The sequence below is a fragment of the Mustela nivalis genome (genome assembly GCF_964662115.1).
Source record: "Mustela nivalis genome assembly, chromosome: 18".
Classification (NCBI taxonomy): Eukaryota; Metazoa; Chordata; class Mammalia; order Carnivora; family Mustelidae; genus Mustela; species Mustela nivalis.
Genome location: NC_139037.1, coordinates 12,420,653 through 12,447,116, shown reverse-complemented (window position 1 = coordinate 12,447,116; position 26,464 = coordinate 12,420,653). Strand labels below are relative to the sequence as shown.

General features: G+C 43.8%; 1 protein-coding gene across 1 annotated transcript; it reads left to right on the top strand.

Annotated features, from left to right (window-relative positions):
* Position 1: 1 nt before the first annotated feature.
* On the top strand, positions 2-26,464 carry COG4 (component of oligomeric golgi complex 4). Its single transcript, XM_082712220.1, has 19 exons — positions 2-214; positions 1,814-1,896; positions 2,598-2,712; positions 5,066-5,240; positions 6,039-6,232; positions 8,423-8,528; positions 9,245-9,402; positions 10,330-10,388; positions 11,189-11,322; positions 15,228-15,346; positions 15,922-16,088; positions 16,905-17,070; positions 21,105-21,167; positions 23,632-23,748; positions 24,322-24,414; positions 24,915-24,998; positions 25,266-25,367; positions 25,579-25,707; positions 25,908-26,464. The coding sequence occupies exons 1-19, from the start codon at positions 47-49 to the stop codon at positions 26,040-26,042; spliced, it is 2,367 nt and encodes a 788-aa protein (XP_082568346.1). The 5' UTR covers positions 2-46; the 3' UTR covers positions 26,043-26,464.

The window sequence follows — 26,464 nt, the reverse complement described above, 5'->3', positions numbered from 1 at the left end:
CGGGCGCGCAAACGAGGCGGGGGCCTCGCGGGGCCGGAAGAGCGAAATGGGGACCAAGATGGCGGATCTCGAGTCCCCTCAGAAGCTGTCAGGGGTTCCTTCGTCTGAGGGGATGGGAGGAGGCTGCTGCTCGGAAATTTCTACCGAGCTCATTCGCTCCCTGACCGAGCTGCAGGAGCTAGAGGCTGTATACGAACGGCTCTGCGGCGAGGAGGTGGGGGGATGGCCCAGGGGCAGGGGGCTTAGGAGACGTCAGTTTTGGGAATTCCGGGCTGTGGGAAGTTCTCTCTCTGCCTCTGCCGAGGGAAACAAAAAAAGCACTTATTGAAGAAGGAGGAGTGTAGTTGAGTGTATCTGGGGGGACGTGACATCTCTGTTCACTTGATCTGTTGTCCCTAAACTTGTTTTCCGTGTTATTTCGGCGATCTGCTTCGTTCCCTTTGATTTCCCTGGCCCTTAATCTAAGTTTTTCGGCCAGAGCAGTTAGAGTCAACTTGCTTGCTTCTCAAAGTGAGAAAGGCTCCCTTGCATTGAATTAGCAATTTAAAAAATTACGAAACGCTTTCACCGTGTTACCTCCTTTAAGAAGGAAGTCTTTGCAAAGAAACCTGAAGCGTTATAAGACTTTTGTAGGGAATGACTTGGGGTGGGGGGTGTAGTTTTAGCGTTCGGTAAGTGCACAGCTTTGTAGAAGCTTGAGGTTTTAAGACAGGCACAACTGTCTAATCTTGAACTAGGAACTTTCATCTTTTGGACCCCTGCATTGTGTCAGGGGCATAGACTGTATTCTCTTAAGGATTCCTTGCACTTTCCATTTTCCGTGGCAACCTGATGCTGCCAGTATATTTTTATGATATCATTTGGGTTCCTTGCCACTCAGAAGAAAGAGATCTAAGGCCTGATAAAGTTTAGTAGCTGTTCCCTAAACCAAACTTTTAATTAAGTTTGAGTACAAAAGTCAGTTTCAGCGGGAGGGAGGAGGGATTATTGATATCTAAGAATATCTCCAAATATTAAATTGCACCAAGTAAAGCATTTTATGGTGACATTTTTCAGCAAGATGTGCTTTATAAAATTTAGTATTTTAACAGTCCTAAGCATGCATTCATTAAGGCAGTCAATTTTTAAGGTGAAATTAAGCCCATCTTCCAGACAGGACAATTTTAGTTCTGTATTTGTTTTTGATAACTGTCAAGGGGACGTTCCCCTCTGGATCCTACTGAACTATTTTAATAGAAATATATAGCTGATATTGATGGCTGTTAATAAACAATGCTTCACATACTCTGTTAAGCACTTTACATTTGTTACCTTGTTTGGCTCTCACAACAGTCCTATAGGATATGTATTACGTTTTACAGATGAAGAAACTCAAGCATTTAAGAAGGTTAATGTCTTTTGCAGTAATGCAGTAAATAACTTTGCTGAGAGAATTATGTTTTTATCCCTTCTGGGTACTGACTGTACACTATGAAGGGACTTTTTGTAACTTCCACTTTGAAAGTTTCATTTAGCGATTATATTTTAAATGCCTTCCTGCATTAGGTACTATGCTACTTATATTGAATTAAAGTTTACTTCTGGCCTTTATGGTGCTCATCTGCTAGATGGGATAAAATATACAATAGGTAGCAGCCAGCCTGCAATGTGATACATGCAAAAAATGAAGTATTGTTGGTTAAAGTCCTAGGAGAACTCAGTGAAAGGAAAGACATTCGAAACGGGATTCACCCTTAAGCTAAGTGGTTGGGTTAGATTACTCTTAAGGTTCCTTCTGACCATTCTGATGACAAAATGCTTGTCTGTGTTTCAGAAACTGGTAGAGAGAGAACTGGATGCTCTTTTGGAACAGCAAAACACCATTGAAAGTAAAATGGTCACTCTCCATCGAATGGGGTGAGTCTCGCAGCGCTATTGTCATTCCGACAAGGTCCACTGTATGGATAAATTACTGTTTTTCCTAACTTTCTGTTGTAAAATGCCACTTGACTTTGAAATGTAGAGGAGGATTATTTCAGAATGAAATGAACACTTAAGGGTATAGTCAAGTGGTTCTCAAAAGTGTCCTTGGAAGTATCAAACTCATTGGGAAACTTGTTGGAAATGCAAATTACGAGTCGCCACTCAAAACCTACTGAATCAGAAACTTGGCACACAGAGCCAAGGAATCTGACAAGCCTTTAACAGGCACACCCACTGATCCTGATTATGGTTCAAGGTTGAGAACCACTGTTTTTACAAACTTTGGGTATTTGCTAGGCATAAAAATTGCTCTTTGATCTCATCACCCTCTTTGCTTGTTGGTTAGTGCACTTTATACTCAGCAATGGGGAGCATCTATTCTCTGGTTCTTTAGCAGTACCTATTTAGAGGTCTGTTTAGTAGTTATAAAAAGTCATTTTTTTAATTTAGTACAGACCTGAGTTTTCAGCAAAATACTCTTTAGGAAAATCTGTGAGTAGAGTGAACTGAGCTAAAAGTTGTGGGGAAGTACAAAGACAGTAGAAGACATAGTCTCCATTTACAAAAAAAATTTTCCATCTCTTATTCCTACCTTCTGCCTCTATGGACGTATATGTGCTGTCATGTGTCTCCAGTCCCAATCTGCAGTTGATTGAAGGAGATGCAAAGCAGCTAGCTGGAATGATCACCTTTACCTGCAACCTAGCTGAGAATGTATCCAGCAAAGTCCGTCAGCTTGACTTGGCCAAGGTAATCCTGTTGAACTTCTGATGTTTGAGTTAGTAGGGGGCAATAGAGAGGCCACCGCATTAGAAATTACAGTAGCACCATTCAATAGAAATTTAATCCAAGATAGTAAAACCCAACAGAGAGGCAGAAGAAGAGAAAACTCAAGACCAGTACATCTTATGAATAAGGACATAAAAATCCTTAGCAACACCAACAAACCAAATCTAGCACCACATGAAAAAGAATATACTATGACCAAGTGGGATTTATCCCAGGAATGCAGAGTTGCTTTAACATCTGAAAATTAGGGGCACCTGGGTGGCTCAGTCGACCTGATCTCAGAGTCCTGAGGTCGAGCCTTGCATCAGCTTCCTGCTCAGCAGGAGGCTTCCTTCTCCCTCTCCCACTCCCCCTGCTTGTGTTCCCTCTCTCGTGCTCACTCTCTCTCTGTCAGATAAATAAATAAAATCCTTTAAAAAAAAAAACCCTGAAAATCAATTAATATATCTACCACATCAGTAGAGTAAAGGATAAAAACACATGATCATCTCATAAACTCAGAAAAGGCATAAACTCAAAAAAAACTTGTAATAAAAGGAACTTCCTCAACCTGATAAAGGCCAATTACAAAAATCCCATATCTGACTTCATACTTACCAGTGAAAGACTGGGTGCATTGCCCCTAAGATCAGGAATAAAATAAGGATGCAGCTCTTCTTTTCTTCAACATTGTACTGGAATTCCTAGCCAGGTATTTAGGCAAGAAAATGAAATAGAAATCATCCAAATTGAAAAAGAATATAAACCATACATTTAACTTTAGATTTTTCTAGTAGCCATTTTTCTTCATTTTTCTATTTTTCCTCTTTCTTTCTCTTTTCTTCCTTCCTTCCTTCTTTCTTTATCTTTCTTTCAAGTAGGCTCTGCACCCAACATGGGTTTTAAATGCGTGACCCTGAGATCAAGAGTATCATGCTTGGGCGCCTGGGTGGCTCAGTGGGTTAAGCCACTGCCTTCGGCTCAGGTCATGATCTCAGGGTCCTGGGATCGAGTCCCGCATCGGGCTCTCTGCTCAGCAGGGAGCCTGCTTCCTTCTCTCTCTCTGTCTCTGCCTGCCTCTCAGTGTACTTGTGATTTCTCTCTGTCAAATAAATAAATAAAATCTTTAAAAAAAAAAAAAAAAAAAGAGTATCATGCTTTCCTGACTGAGCCAGCCAGGTGTCCCACTAGTAGTCAGTATTTTTTTTTTTTTTCATTATTTTAAAAAGTAAAACAGAGGGTCGCCTGGGTAGCTCAGTTGGTTAGGCATCTGTCTTCGGCTCAAGTCATAGTCCCAGGGTCTTGGGATTGAACCCCACATCAGGCTCCCTGCTCAGTGGGGAAACTGCTTCTCTCTCTCCCTCTTGCTCTGTGAAATCAATCAATCAATCTTTTTAAATTCAAAAATAAATAAATAAAATATTTTAAAAATAAAAAATAAAATAGAAATAGGTGAAAATAATCTTAGTAATATGTTTTATTTAACCCATTATATCCAAAATACCATTTAAACATATGATTACTATAAAATGGTATTAATGAGACATTTTGCCTTATTTCTATACTAAATCTTTGAAGGTCAGTGTGTGTTTTACACATCTTAATTTGGACTAGCCACATTTCAAGTCCTCACTGGCCATAGAGTATTAATGACTACTGAAGTGAATAGCAGAGGATCTGAGTTCCTGAATAAGTCATTCCCAGTCTCAGTTTTCCCCTGTGAAATACCATAACTCTTTCCAATCTATTTGTTGAGATTCTGTAAAAATAACTTACCACAAAATGCTAATAGCCACACAACCACCAAGTCACATTGTTAAGGTTTTTTTTTTTACACATTCTTGCTTATTCTAGGGGAACCTGACTGGCTCGGTAAGAAGAGAGCACAACTCTTGATCTTAGGGTTGTGAGTTCTAGCCCCATGTTGGATGTAGAGATTACTTAAATAAACAAAACTTAAAGAAAAAAAATCTTGCCTATTCTAAAAGAAAAATATTTTCCACATGTATCATTTATCTTATTACTTGGTTTATAATATCCTCTTCCCAAATGTTAAATACAGCCTGATTCCATTATTAATTTAATAGCATCGGCCAAATACAAATATGGCTTGTCCCTGTTCCTGTTTCCATTAAAATGAATGACCTCGTCACGTAAATAAAATTGCATGATACTGTCGGTGCTATTGATCATCATCAGTAACAGTTTTATAACTGGTCTTGGTTTTGGTTCAGGGCCTCGGGTTAACTGGATTCTCCTCCTGAATCTCCCTACCTTCTGAAGAGATGTTTTGAAAGAATAGGGCATTGTTTCTAAGCTCCAGGTCTTTTTGCAGAACCGCCTCTATCAAGCCATTCAGAGAGCTGATGATATCTTGGACTTGAAGTTCTGCATGGATGGAGTTCAGACTGCTTTGAGGAATGAAGATTATGAGCAGGCTGCGGCCCACATTCATCGCTACTTGTGCCTGGACAAGTCAGTCATTGAGCTCAGCCGACAGGGCAAAGAAGGTGACATCCATCCCAAATTGTTGATTTCTATGGTCGTTACAAGTATCTGTAATCTGGTTTAAGCACCTATAAATTCTGGTTTAGTTACAAGCATCTGTAATCTGAACAAGGCAAACTCACCCAAGAAAAGGGTATCAGGCAATTTCCTTGTCTGATACTCAACCCTGTAGAGGTTGTAGACTACCCTAGGACAGGTGTTGTTATTCCCATTTTATGGAAAAGGAAACTGAATCCAGATCTACTGTTCTTCTGGCCAGTGGGTTTTCACTTGACCATATCACCTACTTACAAAATTGAATTCTTAGCCTGGCTTTCCAGGCCTTCTGTGATTTCAACCCACCCTGTCTTTCTCACTTTGTTTCATGCTGTTCACTCACGCATCCATTCACTGTGCATGTATATAGAATACTCTGTATGCCAGAGTTTATATTACTTACAATACCCTAGAAATATTTTTTTCATCTTTTTCTCTCTATTCCTTTGCTCATTTCATTCCCTTGGCCTGGAATGTATGTACTTGTTTTTCAGGTATCAAAACCCTGCCCATCTTTAAAACATAGGATATCATTTCTGGGAAGACTTTTCTAATTAACTTCAACTGAAATGTGACTTGTGGACACTTTCTTACTACACTTATACACTTAGTTTGTTATAGTTATTTGTGCACAGATCTTACTTTTTTTTTTTCGCTTGATTAGAACTTCTGTATATTTCGAATGAATAGTGGTGCACAAAATGGCATGGACCCGAGAGAATATGATTCTTTACATTATTTCCCATTTTCCTCCCATTGTGCAGGCAGCATGATTGACGCCAACCTGAAATTGCTGCAGGAAGCTGAGCAGCGTCTCAAAGCCATTGTAACAGAGAAGTTTGCCATTGCTACTAAGGAAGGGGATCTGCCCCAGGTGGAGCGCTTCTTCAAGATCTTCCCACTGCTGGGTCTACATGAGGAGGGATTAAGCAAGTTCTCAGAATACCTTTGCAAGCAGGTATGGCCCCCGATTGCTTGGTAAGAGAGTGGTATGATTCTCTGCCTGCAGACTGGGGCACTGTGTGGATCCAGTTTCTGTGGATTCTTTCTCACTTCTGGATTTAACTCCCGTTTCCTGCTCCCACTGTAGCAGGACTGGATGCATACATTCATTCAACACTTACCTAGCTATGGCCTAGACATCTACTGATGTACATTCAGTTCTGACAGGCCGAGTGAAAACATGGGAAAATTAAAATGCAAATTCTCTGACAAGTTGAATCACTCTTTTTAAGATGTCAGCCAGAAACTGGCTTCTTTTAAGAGCATTCAGCGTTGTTGGCTAGTTGTTTTCAGACTTCATAACCAGGATTGGGTCTCAAAATAAGCCACATTGAGATGAAGGAGGTGAGGTCACTTAAGGTTAAATCCTGAAAAAGAGACAGGTTTCAGTTAAAGACTCAGCCCCTTCCCCTTGACGTTAGATGGAAAGATGCAAATCTCAGCAGACATGTGTGCAGAGGGTTGTTTATATGTCAGAGTACATCCTGCCACCTCCCCCCCAGCAGATTCCCTGTGATAGAACACTATTCTGCATTAAGAAAAATGAGACAGGGCGCCTGGGTGGCTCAGTTGGTTAAGCAACTGCCTTCAGCTCAGGTCATGATCCCAGAGTCCCAGGATGGAGTCCCGCATTGGGCTCCCAGCTCCATGGGGAGTCTGCTTGTCCCTCTGACCTCCCCTCTCATGCTCTCTCTCTCTCAAATAAATAAATAAAAATCTTTAATTAAAAAAATATTTTAAAAAAATGAGACAGTTCTGAATGTGCTGACCTCTTTCTTTTTCTAACATATGGTTAAGTTAAACAACTGTATGCAGCATTTTTGCTTCAAATGACAGAAGTGGCAATAAAATACATGTTTGTGTAAGGGTTAATAATGGTTTTCTCTGGAGAAGAGACTTAGGAGACTAAGAGACATAGATAAAGGAAGAACTGCTTTTCACTGAGCACTCCTTTATTCCTTTTGAATATTTAAGTGTGTATGTCTTAACCATTCTCAAAAATTTATAAAAAAACAAAATATAAGGGGCGCCTGGGTGGCTCAGTGCGTTAAAGCCTCTGACTTCAGCTCAGGTCATGATCCTGGGATTCTGGGGTCAAGCCCCACATCAGGCACTCTGCTCAGCGGGGAGCCTGCTTCCCCACCCCCCGCCCCCGTGCCTGCATTTCTGCCTACTTGTGATCTCTGTCAAATAAATAAAATCTTAAAAAATAAAATAAAATATAAGGGGGATATGTGGGGCTGGCCATTTTTTATCAGTACTTTGCCATCTTGATCTAGAAATGGCTTTTACTTTAAATCCCTTTAAAATAAATCAAATCTTGGGGCACCTGGGTGATTCAGTGGATTAAGCCTCTGCCTTCAGTTCAGGTCATGATCTCAGGGTCCTGGGATCGAGCCCCACATCGGGATCTCTGCTCAGCGGGGAGCCTGCTTCCCTCTCTCTCTCTCTGCCTGCCTCTCTGCCTACTTGTGATCTCTGTCTGTCAAATAAATAAATTTTTAAAAAATTATAAAATAAATAAAATCTTAAAAAATAATTAAGTAAATCCCCTTAAAGTCCCTTCTGCAGTACCCATATTCCTTGTCCTGCTCAATGAAGCACCATTTTTGTTTAGGTGTTTAATTTTTTTTTTTAGGATTTTATTTATTTGACAGAAAGAGACAGCCAGAGAGGGAAACAAGCAAAGGGAGTGGGAGAGGGAAAAGCAGGTTTCCTGCTGAGCAGGGAACCCGATATAGGGCTCGATCCCAGGACCCTGGGACCATGACCCAAGCCGAAGCAAACACTTAACGACTGAGTCGCCCGGGCACCCTCAATGAAGCACCATTAATGATAACTTTGAGTTATTCTTTGAGGTGATTATTGGAAGTGGGGACTTTCTTGTTTGGGTAATGGCAATACATACCTTCAAAGAAAAGGAAAGCATTATTTATATCTTTGAATTAAAGAAGAGTTACCACTATGCTCAAGTTCTTTGTCTTGTGTGAGGCCCAGACAACTCAGAGCCCCCAAGGGATGTTCCTCTATCCTCTCTAAGCTTTCAAGCATCAAAGCAAACATGGGAAAAGAGAGTCAAGGGAGGTCTTTTTGGAAAACTAAAACTAGCCTTTGATCTGAGAATTGTGGATTTTCCACTTTTCAGGTGGCCAGTAAATCTGAGGAGAATCTGCTGTTGGTGCTGGGGACAGACATGAGTGATCGGAGAGCTGCAGTCATCTTTGCAGATACACTCACTCTTCTTTTTGAAGGTAAATCTCCTTTTCCACTCGAGAGAGACTGGAGATTTCACCACTTAACACCCACATCCTACGTTTTCTTCTCCCCTTGCTTGCCTGATGCCTTCATTTTATTCTTATAGCTTGCTGTGTATTGATTGATACATTAGAGAATTAACTTTTTTTTTTAAGATTTTATTTATGTATTTGACAGAGAGAGAGATTATAAGTAGGTAGAGAGGCAGGCAGAGAGAGAGAGAGAGGGAAGCACTCCTACTCCCCGCTGAGTAGAGAGCCCGATGTGGGGCTCGACCCCAGTACCCTGAGATCATGACCTGAGCCGAAGGCAGAGGTTTAACCCACTGAGCCACCCTGGCGACCCTGGAGAATTAACTTTTTATTTCAGTATCTAATTAGCAAAAATTAGGCTCTCAAGTCTTTTAAGCCACCCTGTCCCTCAAGACCCAAATGCTAAGAGTAAATTTAACCATAAAGTAAATTATTGGGAAGAGAGTGATGCTGATTTCTAAAGATGCTCTTGTTAAACTATCATACATAAAGTAAATGCCTTCTGATTTACCAAGCACTGTATAAAACAGACATTTGCTTAGCAATTCCCAGTACTGGCACGAACCATTTGTATTCATTTTGGAAGGTTGAGTTAGACCCCAGAGTCCTGGATAGAAGAAAGGAGTTTATTTTGTGGAGGGAATATTTGGAATCCAGCGCTCTCATTTTCTCCATTCTAGGTATTGCCCGCATTGTGGAGACCCACCAGCCAATAGTGGAGACCTATTATGGGCCAGGGAGACTTTATACTCTGATAAAATATCTGCAGGTGGAATGTGACAGACAAGTGGAGAAAGTGGTGGACAAGTTCATCAAGCAGCGGGACTACCATCAGCAGGTGAGCTGGGGAAGCTGCAGGGGGGTTTGGACACCATGTGAGCCAGCGATACTGAATGCAATAAATTTAAGGTGCGATAGGGAAGGGACGAAAGCAGAAATAGATAGAAAAATACGTGCCAAATGCACACTGCCTGCATCTTTCCTCTCAGCAGCTTACTTTGGATTTGAGGTCTTCTGATAATATAGTACAAGACTGAGAAAGAAGTAGAAGGGGCTTCTTGAAACAGAAACATTAGAGCACCTCTCTATCACAGAATGTGCAACAGTACCTTCTAGTGGTATAAGAATTCTATTTCTTAAGGTCCTGTTAACTGTCAAGTCATTTGTCTCAGACTTCTCCTTAGTTCTTTAAGTGCTCACAGTAACACTTGCTTTTTTTGTGAACTTTATTTCTCCTTTCCTTTGAGCAGAGGAAGTAAGTAGGATTTAGAAATAGGGGTAGCCGGGTGCCTGGGTGGCTCAGTGGGTTAAGCCGCTGTCTTCAGCTCAGGTCATGATCTCGGGGTCCTGGGATCGAGTCCTGCATCGGGCTCTCTGCTTGGCAGGGAGCCTGCATCCCTCTCTCTCTCTCTCTGCCTGCCTCTCTATCTACTTGTGATCTCTCTCTCTTTCTCTCTCAAATAAATAAATAAATAAATAAAAATCTTAGGGGTAGCCGTTCAGCTTTATTTCTAGAACTCTAGGAGAGTAGGCAGTAGTTCATTTGAACACCATTAACATCACTTCTAAGTGCAATAATAGATTTAGATTAGAATCTAAATCAAAAGTAAATTTTTGGCTCATCATGCTGATAGCCTACTTTTGGTCTGCCTGTTAAGCAGACTAAACTTAAACATTCTTTTATGCCAGATGTTTGGAGGGACCAGCCAGAGGGAGGTAGAAGGACGGTGGGGAAGAACATTCTCATTTCTTTGGTATATTGCAGTTCCGGCATGTCCAGAATAGCTTGATGAGAAATTCTACAACAGAAAAAATAGAACCAAGGTAATAACCCTCTTTTTCTTAGCCCATAGGAGTTTGAATTGGTAATTGTGTATCATTCAGAGACTGCTCTGTTACTATGTGATCTGTGTTTCAGAAATACTCTGACTCAAGCTTTTATTTTTTTCTAATAAAAATATGCTTGTTAAAATTCAGACATTAAAAAAATGTATTCATTCAATCAGTAAATTTTTACTGAGTACACATTTTGGGTCAAACACTGGTCTTTGGTACTGGGGATGTGGCAGCAAGCAAAGTAAGCAAACCAGACATAATTCTTTCCTTGTGGCATCTGTAGTCTATAAAGTAGATAATAATAATACCTAACATATATATAGTATTTACTGTATGGCATACATTGTTTTATGTTTTCAAATTGGGAAGTATGAGTCCTTTAACTTTGTTAATTTTTTCAAGATTGTTTTCCTTTTCATCTGAATGGGCATGGGTCATAGTTTAATAGTGTTATTCTAAAATCTCACCATAGCTAAATAAGAGGTTGGGGAGGTGTGGTTCCTTTCATGTGAAGCATAGGTAAACCACTAGCAAAACTACACCTCCCATTCTCTTATTTAGCCCTGACATTATTTTAGTGGTGAGTGGGTTCAGGTGAAACAGTAAGTAGAGTATGTCGTTGAAGCTGTCTCTGAGTATAATAGGGCCAGCAGAGCCAGTATGACTATCTGGCAGAGCTGACCCTTCTGGGCCCAGTGGGAGAGGGAGTTTGGGACTATGTTTGCCCAGTAGTTCTTATATCTGGGAATCCAGTGTCCTCCTTCTTACTCCTGCTCCATGTCTCTCAGGGAACTGGACCCTATCCTGACTGAGGTCACCCTCATGAATGCCCGCAGTGAGCTGTACTTACGCTTCCTCAGGAAGAGGATCAGCTCTGATTTTGAGGTGGGGGACTCCATGGCCTCAGAAGAAGTAAAGCAAGGTAAAAGGCATTTCCCATATTTTCTGGGAGGGCTAGGACAGAGTTGGCATTGATCTCTTTTTTTTTTTTTTTTTTTAAGATTTTATTTATTTGTTTGACAGATAGAGATCACAAGTAGGCAGAGAGGCAGGCAGAGAGAGGGGGGGAAGCAGGCTCCCTGCTGAGCAGAGAGCCCGATGTGGGGCTTGATCCCAGGACCTTGGGATCATGACCTGAGCCGAAGGCAGAGGCTTAACCCACTGAGCCACCCAGGAGCCCCTGGCATTGATCTCTTAATCACACCACACTGCTCTTGTAAGCCACAGATCTCTTAACAAAGAAATAACTAGCACTTCTTAGCCTTTGTAGTCTGTGACTCCCAAAAAGACAGACTTACTGAATATTAGAATTAGACTCGCTCTATGAGAACATTTAGTCATTTTACAGGTGAGGAAAGCTAATGTCCAGAACGGTTAAATTATTTTCCTCTAATCTTTTCTCCACACCATGTTTCGTTGCCAGCTCGACTTAGGGATTAGTATTTAATATTTAATATAAATATAAAATCAATAAATATAAATAGTATAAATAATAAATAGTATTAGTATTTAATAAATAATATAAATAAATAAATTTAATATAAATAGTATTTAATATAACTAAGCCAGCCACCTGGCTGGCTTAGTTGGTGGAGCATGTGACTCTTGATGTTGGGATTATGAGTTTGAGCCCCACATTGGGTACAGAGATTACTTAAAAATAAAATCTTAAAAAATAATAATGATAAAAAATAAGTAAATAAATAAGATAAGTGATTTGCGCACATGACGTGTAGGTACACAGAACAAAAAGATATACTTAATTCCGTAAGGATACTTTCGGGAGTGATAAGAATATTCTAAAACTGGATTGTGGCTATTATTACAAAACTCTGTAAAATTACTTTTAAAAAAAATTGAAATGTACAAATACAAGGTGTGAATTTTATAGTACGTAACACTTCAGGGGCTCCTGGGTGGCTCAGTTGGTTAAGCGTGGGCCTTCGCCTCAGGTCATGAGCCTAGAGTCCTGAGATCAAGCTGTGCACACTTGCTCTCTTTCTCTCTCTCTAAAATAAAATCTTTTTAAAAAAATAACACTTTAAGGGGCGCCTGGGTGGCTCAGTGGGTTAAAGCCTCTGCCTTCGGCTCAGGTCATGATCCCAGCGAGCCCCACTTCAGGCTCTCTGCTCAGCAGGGAGCCTGCCTCTTCCTTTCTCTCTGTCTGCCTCTGCCTACTTGTGATCTCTGTCTGTCAAATAAATAAAAAAAATCTTAAAAAAAAAAACACTTTAATACAGTATTGAGCCATAATATTGAAAAAAGAGTATATATTTTAAAGAGTATATGAAAAGAATATGTAGTATAAAGAAAGCCTTTCACTCCCTCCCTCAGTCTCCCAGTTCCCCCAGTCACAAGTTTTAAAGGGATAAATACATTCGGAAGAAATGTGAGCCATAGACCAGTTTCATTTACAGATTGATTCTCTGGATTTTTAAGAAGACCATTTAATTCCTGGTGGTTAAGTATATGCAGGATTCCCTGAACTAAAGACTTGAAACTATCACAGCATCTCTGGCATTCTACATGACTTTAATACATGGCAAGGGAATTATTTATATGACCCAGAATGGTATTGCTTTGATGTTTAAAGGAAGATGTGTGCTCATTTGGATTTTGATGCGCATTGCTATTCATAAAGACTGTCACTGTTCAGAGCTGTGTGTCCAATACAGTAGTCACCAGCCCCATAGGACTCTCTAGATTTACATTTAACTAAAATTAACTAAAATTAAGAATTCAGTTTCTCCAGGGGCACTTGGGTGGCTCAGTGGGTTGGGGCCTCTGCCTTCGGCTCAGGTCATGATCCCAGGGTACTAGGATCGAGCCCCGCATCGGGCTCTCTGCTCGGCAGGGAACCTGCTTCCTCCTCTCTCTCTGCCTGCCTCTCTGCCTACTTGTGATCTCTGTCTGTCAATTAAATAAATAAAATCTTTAAAAAAAAAAAAAAAAAAAGAATTCAGTTTCTCCAAACTGAGAGTTGCTGAGGGAAGAGGGGTAGGGAGAGGGTGGTTGGGTTATGGACATTGGGGAGGGTATGTGCTATGGTGAGTGCTGTGAAGTGTGTAAAAACTCACAGACCTGTACCCCTGGGGCTAATAATACATTATATGTTAATAAAAAATTTTAAAAATTTTTTAAATTAAAAACGAATTCAGTTTCTCAATTACATTAGCCACATTTCAAGTGCTGAATAGTGGCTACCATATTAGACAACACAGATACAGAACATGTTAATTACCACAGAAAATTTTGTTGGACCACACTGGTTTAGAGAATGAAATGTAGTGTACCCAATATATTTCAGTCTTTGCCCTGGAAACTTAGGAATTTTAAGGCTTACTAGTTAATTCTAATGGAAAAGAAGTAAAATGTCCTTTGTACAAACACTTTTACTGTAGGGGTGCCTGGCCTTCTCAGTCAGCGAGAATGCGACTCTTGATCTCAGGATTGTGAGTTTGAGTCCCATATTGAGTACAGAGATTACTTAAAGATAAAAATCTTTTAAAAATTACCATAATCTCGGGCGCCTGGGTGGTTCAGTGGGTTAAAAGCCTCTACCTTCGGCTCAGGTCATGGTCCTGGGGTCCTGGGATTGATCCCTGCATCGGGCCCTCTGCTCCACGGGGAGCCTGTTTTCTCCTCTCTATCTCTGCCTGCCTCTCTGCCTATGTGTGATCTCTGTCAAATAAATAATAAATAAAATCTTTTTTTTTAATTACCATAATCTGCAATTACTGTGGTTTCCAATTATTTCTGATAAGGACAAAACATTTAGAAATAATCCAAGTGTCTAAAGATGGAGTTTAGGGGCGCCTGGGTGGCTCAATGGGTTAGGCCTCTGTCTTTGGCTTGGGTCATGATCTCAGGGTCCTGGGATCGAGCCCTGCATCGGGATCTCTGCTCGGCGGGGAGCCTGCTTCTCTCTCTCTTGCTGCCTACTTGTGATCTCTCTCTCTCTCTGGGTGTCAAATAAATAAATAAAACGTTAAAAAAAAAGTTTTAAAGTTAAAAAGTTAAAAAAAAGTTTTAAAAAATGTGGACTGTCTACCTGATAAGCTATCACCCAGCCATTAAAAATAAGTAAGTTAAGAAAACAGAAGCTTTGTAGAAACATTGAAAATATTTATGATATAATCTTTTTGGGTTTTTTAATTAATTTTGTATTTGAGTATAGTTGACATACAATGTTACATTAGTTTCAAGCATATATAATATACTTTTTTATTTTTATTTTTATTTTTTTTAAGATTTTATTTATTTATTTGAGAGAGATCACAAGCAGGCAGAGAGGCAGGCAGAGAGAGAGGAGGAAGCAGGCTCCCCGCCAAGCAGAGAGCCAGATGCGGGGCTCGATCCCAGGACTCCGAGTCCACGACCCGAGCCGAAGGCAGCGGCCCAACCCGCTGAGCCACCCATGCGCCCCTATAATATACTTTTGTAAAAGCTTTATTGGTTTTAAATAAGAGAGAGAGCATGTGCATTGCATGCAAGTGCACAAGCAGGAGGGGCAGAGAGGGAGCGAATCCTCAAGCAGACTCCCTGCTAAGCACAGAGCACTATGCAGGTCTGCATCTCATTACCTGAGATCATGACCAAAATCAAGTCAGGCGCTCAACTTACTGAGCTACCTAAGTGCCCCCCAGGGTGTATATGATATAATTTCTTAAAGCAGAATACAAAATTATGTCTGGACTGTGATTATAACCATGTAAATTATGTACAGACTGGGAGGAAAGACTAGAAAGGAACCTGGGAAAATTTAAACAGTCGAACTTTTTCTCTTGAGGAAGAAAAGTGAGTATCCCTTTCCTGGCTGTCCCCTAGAGCACCAGAAGAGCCTGGACAAGCTCCTTAATAACTGCCTGTTGAGCTGTACCATGCAGGAGCTCATTGGCTTCTATATCACCATGGAGGAGTACTTCATGAGGGAGACTGTCAACAAGGTAGGACAGAGGATACACTCCTTGGAAATGGGGCTTCCTGTGCAAAAAACCAGACTGGAGGAGTGGCCGAGGCATGTCACATTTCTTGGCCTGCTTTGAGAATATCCTTGCGTGCAACCGAGCAGTACCCCTTTGTATGATTAGAGGGCATTTTTAGAGTTGTCCTGCTCTCTAAAGACCTAGCTAGGATGTCTTTCCCAAGAATCACAAAAGAATACCTCAGCTCCTCAGGGAGCCCTACTTGTGATCCCCTGCCAGGGAGCCTACCTACTTCTGTGGAAGTATGTGAGTAAAGAACCTCAGGGAAGAAGGGCCTCTCCTGATGTCTTACATCCTGGGTAACAGGTGTCCCCAGGGCAAAGGCCCTAAATACTTAATTCTTAACATAGTCATCAGTAGGGAAATGAGCTGTTTTGGCAAGGAGGATCCACACCAGACTGTGACCAGAGTAAGCCATGTTGGGAGAAAAAAAGGGCAAGTTCAAAAAGAAGCAGAACCAGAGCCTATTCCAGAACCATCTAGAACAGTGCCATGGAGAATTGGAGCCCTCACTGGCTGCTTTGCCTTTTGGTTAGGCTGTGGCTTTGGACACCTATGAGAAAGGCCAGTTGACATCCAGCATGGTGGATGATGTCTTCTACATTGTTAAGAAGTGCATTGGGCGGGCTCTGTCCAGTTCTAGCATCGACTGTCTCTGTGCCATGATCAACCTTGCCACCACGGAGCTGGAGTCCGACTTCAGGTAGGGTTGACTCCCTTTCTACTTTCTAGGAAGGAGGAAGGTCCTAGTTTGATTTAATATTGATTCCTGAGGCCCCTGTTGCTTCCCTTTTTTTCCCCATATGATTCTAGTTCATTGCTATACAGGATAAAACTATCCATGGTACAACATCCTTGGGTCCAGGCAGCTGTAGAGCAGCCAGATATCTTACAGGCTGCATCTGTGCTCCTTGAACTGGACTGGAGGGGTTACTGGCCCTCAGACCTAGGAAATAGAACAGTCAGCTCAGCTGAAGGCAGTAGGTATAATATAGCAATCATAGTTACCATTGCTACAAACCAAGCACTATACTAATTTCCTGCTCTCATTCAGTCCTGAGAACAACCCTCTGATGTAGGAACCATTACCTCTCTTACAGATGAGGAAACTAGGGCTCCGGGAGAGCAGGCACCTCATAAATGGTGGAATATGGAGTGAAGCCCAGAACTGACTCCCAAAACCTGTTCTCTCACCACTTAATGGTACTGCCTTTCACTAAGCTCTGTGCCTCCTCTTGCGTTTGTTGGAGCTCAGTGGCGGTAACTGAAATCCTCATAGGAAGCCAAGAACTGGCCAATATCCTCTATATGTTCTGGTCATATCAATGCCCTTAAAGGGACATTGGTCTCTCTCATACCCTGGATGCTCCAGTTCTCCTACAATGGTCTCAAGGATTGGTTATTCTCGCAAAAGAGCAGTTCATGCCGCTGGGTTAGGGTCGTGCGCCCTCTCTTCCACCGTCCTGGAAGCAAGATCGAGTGCTGTCAATCTCCATATGCCATTCTGCTTCCCTCCCAGAGACGTTCTGTGCAACAAGCTGCGGATGGGCTTCCCGGCCACCACCCTCCAGGATATCCAGCGAGGGGTGACGAGTGCCGTGAACATCATGCACAGCAGCCTCCAGCAAGGCAAATTTGACACAAAAGGCATTGAGAGCACTGACGAGGCCAAGCTGTCCTTTCTGGTAGGTAGCCCCATAGGTTGGGAGCTGGTCCATTTATTTCAAGAGGTTAAATTATGACCTCTAAGCCACAGTGTAATTAGCTTTCAACTAGAGACTTTTCATCCATTCCCTCTGTAGAAGGAAAACTCCTCCTTTAAGGAAAGCTCCCCCTAGAAGGTTCTGAAACCACTTCTTATTCAGGGACCTATTTCTGAGCAATCCAATCCAGGACATCGCTGTTCCCTGCCTGGAAGGCTGGGCTCCTCAGCTCTCCCAGGTGCTCATTCCCAAGAGCACTAGGAAGCTGTTCCTGGGGCTCCACTGAGTATCAAGCCTGGGTTGCATCTGCCACAGAACCGACGGTAATACCTGTGCCAAGCCTCCAGCCCACTTCTCTGAGGGAAGTCCCACAACATGGAGGGGTACTGATCATTTAGGCCTAGCAGGGTGGTTTTCCTAGCACACTTCTTAGGCTTTCAACTTCCTCAGAAAGATGACCTTTTTGAAGCTCTTAGCCAGAATGACGGACAACATGAAGCAGTGTCTTACCAGTTGTATGACAGCTGGGAAGGGAAAAGCATGGAAGGATGAAAGGGCTTATACAAGGTTAACGGCCAGTTTGTGATGAGTCAAAAGAATATAGATGAGTGCTGAGCCTGTGATCAGCCCTTCCTGGCATGTGCTGTATTGGCATGAGTGGTGACAGTGCTGTCAGAGGTCCTTCTGCTCCACCCCCATAATGGCCAGGCTCTTGAGTCTTCTTCGCTCCTGGGGTTCAGAGCCTGAAGGAAACACCCAACAATAGAACTCTCCATTTGTAGCCTACAAAGAGAGTCTCTGGACACCCTGGGGTTAGATGCCAAGTCTGTACCTTTTTTTTTCTCCATGGAAGCAGGGTCCTTGGCTTTTATCAGCTTCTTAAAGGTATCTGTGACCCCCGAAAGAGTTAAGAGCTGTTGTTTATGGAGACAGTAGCATAAACATACTAATATCCACCCACCTGTGCAAGTTAACCCACAGTGACTCATCCTGAGGCAGATTCAGTATGGAGGCTCTTTAGGCAGCCCCGCTGTCTTCCTGTCACTGAAAATATTGTCCCTGAGCATGGGTTCTAGTGATTCGGGATGTCCTGGTTGTTTCCAAGAAAGAGGATCAGCTCCAAGAAGCTTCTGAAATCCGACACCTTTGGAAGACTTTGCCAAAATGTCTGGCAGCCAGTTCCCTATGATCACGAACTGACTTAAATTTTTCATTATATTTGCATTCATTTCATTTTCTACCGAACTTACTTTTATTCTTTCATTTCTCTGCTCAGAAATGACCACCTAGCTGCTGACCACCTCAGAGCTCTGCCCCTTCACGTGGTGGTTTGTTGACAGCTTCCGGAGTCTGACCCATCCTGCCACACTAGTGCTGTTCTTCTCCCCTTGGCCCCACAAGTCCCCATGACACTGGCTGCCACACAGACAGCTTCATTGTTTGAGGGCCCAGAAGATAAGGCCAACAAGAAAGGTGATGCTAAATGCTTTGTGACAGGTTTCCCGTTTTCCCAACACCATCTACTTAAAATGTCATCACTCCCACTGCGGCACTTATTTCTTATGTCACCTTGATTCATTTGGCTGTCAAGATGAATTCCCCATCGGTGCTGACAGATCAGTCACCACGAACCACGGATAAGCCCAGTGAATCCATGCTTACAAGGACTGTCAGTAAAATGAAACTTTGAAATCAATAGCTTTTGAACTCAAATCCATTTTCCCCTTATGATAGATTTTTCTTACACCCTTAAATGCCTTGGAAACATTTAAGTTGTGGCCTTCATCCTTGAGCTGTCGTGACAGTGCACTTATTTCTCTGCAGGCTTGTGATGTGAGCAGCCTTGTGTGTGGCATGCTAACGAAGGCTTTAAGTCTTACCCATCCCCCATGAAAGTGGCCTCGGCACTGTCAGCAGCAAGATCTTTCAGTATTGGCTGCAGGACAGTGATGAGGGAAGCACTCTTGGGGACACAAGAGGGATCATCCTAATCTCAGTCCTTGGAGTTCTAGAATTCTTCTTTTACCCCCAAATCCTGAAGCCTCTGACTCATCTCTTGAAAACTGGCTCCTCCCTGCCTTACCCCTGCCTTCATGGTCATGCCCCCAGCACACCAGTTCAGAGAGAGTATGATCCTCTCAAACTCTGTAATTCCACCCCCGCACAGCCTCTAGATTAGTATTCCCAAACCACATCTGTGCGCATCCAGCATTCACCTGGTAGGTAGTAATCCTCGGTGCCACGCCGTTGTCCACAGGAGAGCGTGGCTTCCAACTTCTAGTCTGACTTCACTCAGCTCTGCAGCTTTACCTCTTGCCATTTCCTGGACATATCTGTACACTAATTCTGCTGATCCCCAAATACCTTTTGGGGTTTTCTGCCACTCTGCAACTGTTTATTTTCCCTTCTGCAGAACACATTCATTTACTCATTCATTCAACAAATACTTACTGAGATGCTTCTGTGTATTAGGCACTGCTCTAGGCTCTGGAACTGCACTGCACGATGTAGCAGCCAGTAGGCAGAGATGGCTATTTAAATTTAAACCAATAAATAAAATCTTAAAAAAAAAAAAAAAAAGGCTGGGGGGGGGATGCCTGTGTCTGCCTTCTGCTTAAGTCATGATCTCAGGGTCCTGGGATCAAGTCCTGCATCGGGCTCCTTGCCCAGCAGGAGGCCTGCTTCTCCCTCTGCCTACCTCTCCTCCTGCTTGTGCTCTGACAAATAAATCTTTTTAATAAATAAATAATAAATTTAAACCAAAAATCCAGTTCCTAAGTTGTACTAGCCATATTTCAAGTGTTCATTAGCCTCATGTACAGATGGTTAGGGGCTACTGTACTAGACAATTAAGATATGGAATATTTCTATCATCAAGAAAGTTCTGTTGGGCAGCGTTCTACTAGAGATATAGCTCTAAAGAAAACAGAATAGATCCCTCCCTTTATGGAGCTCTCATTCTAGCGGGAAAGGCAAACAAAATACTACTGGGTAATCCTAAATACCATTAAGAAAATATCAAAGAGGCCTGACAATGCACTAAAGAAAGGCCGATGCGGGTGGAGAAATGTACTCACCCTCATCTTGTCAGAATTACTCCAGCCTTTTGGAGCTGAATTAAGTTCATCTCAGTCACCAATTTCTTCCAAGGAGCTTTCCTTGAATGCCTTAGACCAAAATGTTTCTTTCTTCTAAAATGACCATAGCAGTGTGCCTTAATCATCACTTTTGTTACACGCTGCTTTTTATGATTCCTATTTCTGCACCAAGCTTATAAGATGATACAGTTATGAAAGAAGGAGCTCTTAGCCAAGAGTAGGGAGACCTGATTTCTATTTCAGGCTGTAGCCCTGTGGCCTGTCACAAACTTTCTGTCCTCTCATCCTGCTTTATTCTGCATTGTGTTTATCGTTATCTGATATTTCTAATCTCACTTGCCTTCTGGAATATGAACTCTATGAGAGGTTAGATCCCAGGAAACTTTTTTTTTTTAAGATTTTATCTATTTGACAGAGAGACCATGAGCAGGGGGAGGGGCCTACGGAGAAGCAGATTCCCCACTGAGCAAGGAGCCACACATGGGGCTCGATCTCAGAACCCTGGGATCATGACCTGAGCCAAAGGCAGATGCTTAATGGCTCAACTGAGCCACCCAGGTGCCCCAGAAAGCATTTCTTAAACAAATGTCAGCCTTTGACTCACTGACCTGGGCTTGGAGCTAAGGACTTCTCCCAGACCTGTGTGCCTAAACATGGGACAAAAAGTCCTGAAACCTTGGGTCACTACCCCTGACATTAGATGGCTTTGCTGTCTTAGTGTCAGTCACAGGAGAAAGGGCAAGCTTGGTTCACCATTTGGCCCAATCTAAGACCTGAGCACCCTTCCAGATGACCTTGCTGTGTGTGTTCCTTAGCGCTCCTCTGAGCCTCAGGAGTACAGCTGTCAGCCAGTCTGGCACTGGAGTGGTTCAGACACCAGTGAGCAGGAAGTCACATTCCTCTGTCTTCATCTCCCAGGTCACCCTGAACAACGTGGAAGTGTGCAGTGAGAACATCTCCACCCTGAAGAAGACGCTGGAGGTATGGAGGACATTTCCTGTCAGCTACAGCCTCTCTGGGCCTGCCTGTGCAGGGAGGGCTGTGCACTGGTTCTGGTGAGGACTGTGCGTCCCCTGGCACGGAGCTAGTCTTCCTTCAGAGCACCAGAGGGGATTCGTTCGTGATCAGCCCACCAGTTGGAAGATCAGAATTCAAATTAGCACTTCCAGCACATACTGGGCCTGTGACCTCAGGCAAGTCCCTTAACTCCCTGAGCCTCAACACTCATCTATAAAACAGATCTCCTTCCTGCCCTCATTTGGGTTTATTGGGGGCATAATTAAAAAGGGATTGAAAGCACTTTAAAAAATTATAAAGTCCTATAAAAATACTAGGAAATTAAGGTGAAATAAGGTTTACCAAACCTGCTACAAAGCTGTTGCTGTTACCATTTTTTTTTTAAAGGAGGACTGCACAGTGTGGTGTAAATTGCTTGGGTTTGGAAGTCAGATCCCCCTGGGTTCATAGCTCTGTTTGACCACTGACCAGCTGTGTGGTAGGAGGTGGGTTCTCTAACCTCCTGGAGCCTCAGTGTCCTCATCTATAAATAGGGAGAATGATATCTGCCTCACAGAGTTATTACAAAAATGGAATGTAATAATATAAAATACCTGGTTTGTAAGAGGCATGTCAGGGTAGTTAGTAACTGTACTAACAGTTAATAACTAATAATAGCACAAGACAATTATGCTGCTAAGTATTAGAAAATGAAGGGCCAACTCTCCCTCACTCCAAAAGTCTGCCTCTGGGAGAGGAGGGGAGCCAGGGTCCTGCCATCCCAGCGGACACTGAGTCCGAGAAGGAAACGTTACTGCAGAGACACAGGGCTCAGTGCACAGGCTGATGGTGAGTGTTGGCTTAGGGATGGGCAGACTGAGGGGGCCAGGAGCCAGCACGGGGGGCGAGATCCTTGTAACTGATGCAGTTCCTGAAGGAGGCTGAGAGAGAGCAGCCAGGTGGGAGATTCAGATTAGAAATTTACCCCCCAAAAGGCCTTAAAATGGAATATAATAAGAGTGAATCAAAAGCATAGTGTTCGTCACACAGTACCTGTTTGCCAGGATAGCTGTCATCATTGTTGAGTCACAGCACCTTTTAGATTGTATTCCTGACTTTGTCCTTAAGATTTTGTCCTTAGGATATTGAATTTGGAAGGAGTATTTTGGGAAATGTTAGAAATTTAGACCTGAGCAAGCAGAATTAGCAAGTGAAAGAAAAGGGTAGCAAAGAGTTGAGAAAACTGTTCCCATGAATCCCACCCACCTTAGATGTGCATTTCACGCGTGTTCTTCCTGAACCGCACCAGCAGCCCTTCGGGACAGGTCAGGTAGCATGAGGAGGTTACAAGGCCAGGCAAAGACAGTGTGTGTTCAGCTGCTGTGGAACTGAGGGCTCCCGCCAGCTGCATCAGACCCCTTGCAGCTAGCTCTTCCGCACTGCTGCCTGCATAGCCAGAAGCGCACAGACTTCTAAGGAGCTCCTGGCAAACCAAAACTTGGTGAGTTTCAGGCAGCTCCACTTGTGATGTTCTCCATACCTAGGCTGTTGTACAGGCGTTAGGAACAGGCACTCTGCAGCCAGGATCCCAGCTCGAATCCCAGCTCTACTACTTAACTACTGGGTGGTGTTAGACCAATTACTAACTTCTCTGTGTTTCCTCATCTATACAAAGAGATAGTAACAGTACCTACTTCTTAAGACAGGTACCTTAATTAATAAAAGTTAAATATTTTAAATAGGGCCTGGCATACAGTAAGCACTTAAAACTTAGCTACGATCATGATGATCTCCCTTGGGCACCCAGACCAAATTATTTTATTTTGTTATAAAGATTTATTTATTGGGGTATCTTGGTGTCAAGAGTCAGACACTCCACTGACTGAGCCACCCAGGCACCCCAGGACCAAATTATCTAAAAAGCAGAAACTATAACATTAAGGCTCGCATCGCCTAAGTGTCTACTGCTTGCCAGGAGCTGTGCTAGGCACTTCATGCATCATCTCCTCCAACTCTCCCAACTACCATAGGGACAGGAATTTGTGTTCCCATTTTATAAACAGAGTAATTGAAGCTCAGAAACTTTTTAAATCACTTGACCAAGGTCACTCAACCAATATGTAGCCAGAATTTGAAGCTAGGAATGGCTGGCTCTAAAGGTATGAAAAAACTTCCGGTTTTTATGTTTTTTATTCATACCCCCTGATACCAATACTCTCATCTTACAAAGGGAGAAATGAGAGCCAAGTGGCTAGCCACTGGGATAGAATCCAAGTTTTCTGAAACCTCTCAAGGACTCTTGCCTAGGAGTGTAGTGGACTGTAGCTATTCCCAGGGAAAGCTGGAATCGGAGAAATGGCTGCTTGCACATGGGCACCTTCCCCACCCTCCCCGCACCCGCACATCCCAGCCATGCTTGGAAGCCTGATAACTGGGTACTCTCCCCTAGAGTGACTGCACCAAGTTGTTCAGCCAGGGCATTGGAGGGGAGCAGGCCCAGGCCAAGTTTGACAGCTGCCTTTCTGACTTGGCTGCCGTGTCCAACAAATTCCGAGACCTCCTGCAGGTAAGCCCCAGGATCAGTTGTTGACTGAATCCTGTGCCTGTGTGTTGCTCTGAGAATATTGTTACTGGTTTATTACGGGATCAATATATATAAGGAACAAGGAGAAGTGAGGGAATAGCATGTAAGATACTGAGCTCGTGTGAGTCCCTTGAAGATTCGTTTTTCAGCAGTTGTCATCCTGACAAGCCAGCATTGTGGTCCTTTTGAGTCTCCACTTGGCCCCCAGTGCCAAGAGCCCAGAAAGGTGCTCAGAGGAAGTGCAGCCACATGGTTACTCAGACCTGCAGCCTGGCCTTAGGCAAAGGTGCTGCCTACTATCAGGTACTCAGAAATCTCTTGAATTTGCCAAACCAACCCCATAGCCTGGACCTGAATTGGCACAAATCTGGAAAGGAACAGGTTGTTTATGACCTCTTCGATTAGCATTTTCTGGTAGACTTTGGACAGGCTCACAGAAAAACCAGAGAACTAGACTAACACCGTGGCAGTCACAAGATGGATGGAGCAGAAGAAAGGAAGGGCAAAGTATATGCATCTTCTGTGTCTGATGTGTCTCTGCCTCTCTTTCCACAGGAAGGGCTAACGGAGTTAAACAGCACAGCCATCAAGCCGCAGGTGCAGCCTTGGATCAACACCTTCTTATCTGTCTCCCACAACATCGAAGAGGTCAGCCTGACCATAGGCAGCCATCAGGCCCAGAATTATTCCTCATTCTCCAGCTCCCTGGCTGGAGGGCAGTGGAGCTGTCTGAACAGACCGGCCCTTCCCTGCCCCTTTGGCCCCCTTTCCTCACTCTGGCAGACGAGGTTCTTCCCAGGAAACAGGTTGTTCCTGCAGACAGACAGGCTCTGAAAGACACCTGTAGGGGGTTTTCCATGACCTGGCACATCCTCTTTTATTAAGCTTTTTGCCCTATCTATCACACTTAAGAGCTTTTTTCTTAGCCTAATGATGTCATTCCTGCAGAACATGAGATCCAAAAGGAAATAAAATGCCAGGAGCTTTAGCATATATCAGCTTGGATGTCCAAGCTGCTTCACCTGGATGAGTCAGAAGCTAGAGAGGAAAGACCTCTTCCTCTGTTTTCTTAGAGGGGTGAAAGTGGGGGGTAGGGTGAATGGTACTTTCTGGAGAAACTCCCAGTGACCCAGCTTGTTTTCTGACAGGAAGAATTCAACGACTATGAGGCCAATGACCCCTGGGTACAACAGTTCATCCTTAACCTGGAGCAACAAATGGCGGAGTTCAAGGTAAGCAGGGGCTGAGAGACCGGGTTATGGAATTACCCACTTCTGCCCAAATCAGCAGCCTTTGGCTTCTCATCACACTCCACTGGGAACCCCGAAAACGCTTCCAGGCCCCAGCCTGTAGACATACTCCAGCCTGTAGACATACTGTAGACATCGGGGACGATGGCCTCTTGTAACTGTGCTTACTCCCCCCACCCCCAAAGACTCCTGTTGGAGGCAGAGGGGCTTAGGTACGACTCTTGCTTATGTCTAACCTCTTGTGTGCAGGCCAGCCTGTCTCCAGTCATCTATGACAGCTTGACTGGCCTCATGACCAGCCTTGTTGCAGTCGAGTTGGAGAGAGTGGTGCTGAAATCCACCTTTAACCGGGTAAGGTCCAGGGAGTACAGGTCCCCAGCTCTTGTTTTTCCTCTGAGGAAGACAAGACCTGCCATCCTAGGCCTTGCATCCCCTCAGTCTGCTGCCTGCAGCTCCCTGCACATCCAGCTGCAGTCCTGCCCTGGCATCTGAGGCCTTGGAGCTGCCTGAGGCACAGGAGGGCCAGGCCTTGAACGCTGGCTGAGCTTGCGCTCTCTTGCAGCTGGGCGGTCTGCAGTTTGATAAGGAGCTGAGGTCACTCATCGCCTACCTTACCACAGTGACCACCTGGACCATCCGAGACAAGTTTGCCCGGCTCTCCCAGATGGCCACAATCCTCAATCTGGAGCGGGTATGTGTGGCTCCCTTGACCTGGTGAGGGAAAGGTAATTGGGAAGAGAGGCAGAAACAACATTTGGATAGACTCTTCTCAAAACCAAGTGTCCACCAGCAGCCCAGCACTACAGAGCATCTTCTTCCTGGGCACCGCCCTGCTCTGTCTTCTCTCAGGGTAGCCTCTCATTGCTGACTTGCCAGTGTTCTTCCTCACAGGTCACGGAGATCCTAGATTACTGGGGCGCCAACTCTGGCCCACTGACATGGCGCCTCACCCCTGCCGAGGTACGCCAGGTGCTGGCTCTGCGCATGGACTTCCGCAGCGAGGACATCAAGAGGCTGCGCCTGTAGCCGTGGCCCATCTGGCCTGTCATTCTTCAGGCTCTGTTCCCTAAGTGGCCACGGCCAAGTAGCTGAGCAAGGCTGTCTGGCTTGGGGAGCTCTGACAGCACAGACTGTTCCACTGCAAACAGCAGGAAGTAAGGCCCAGCTCACCCTGCTGTCTGTACTCAGGCCTGTCTGCGTGGTGCTTTGCAGGTAGCCTCCCCCCACCAAGAGAGGTGAGTCCCTCGGGCTCCTAATTATGTGGGAAAGCCAAGGCAGGCCAGCTTTCTTCATGGGCAGTCATTCTCTCCTCCTTAGACACTACAGCAAACAGGCTGCCTCCCAGCCAGCCCTAAAGGACTGGGTATATCTGGGGCCCCGGGGAATTAGGTTTACTCTGAAAGGCTGTGATGTTTATGATCACCCTGAATAAAGACACTCCTTGGAGA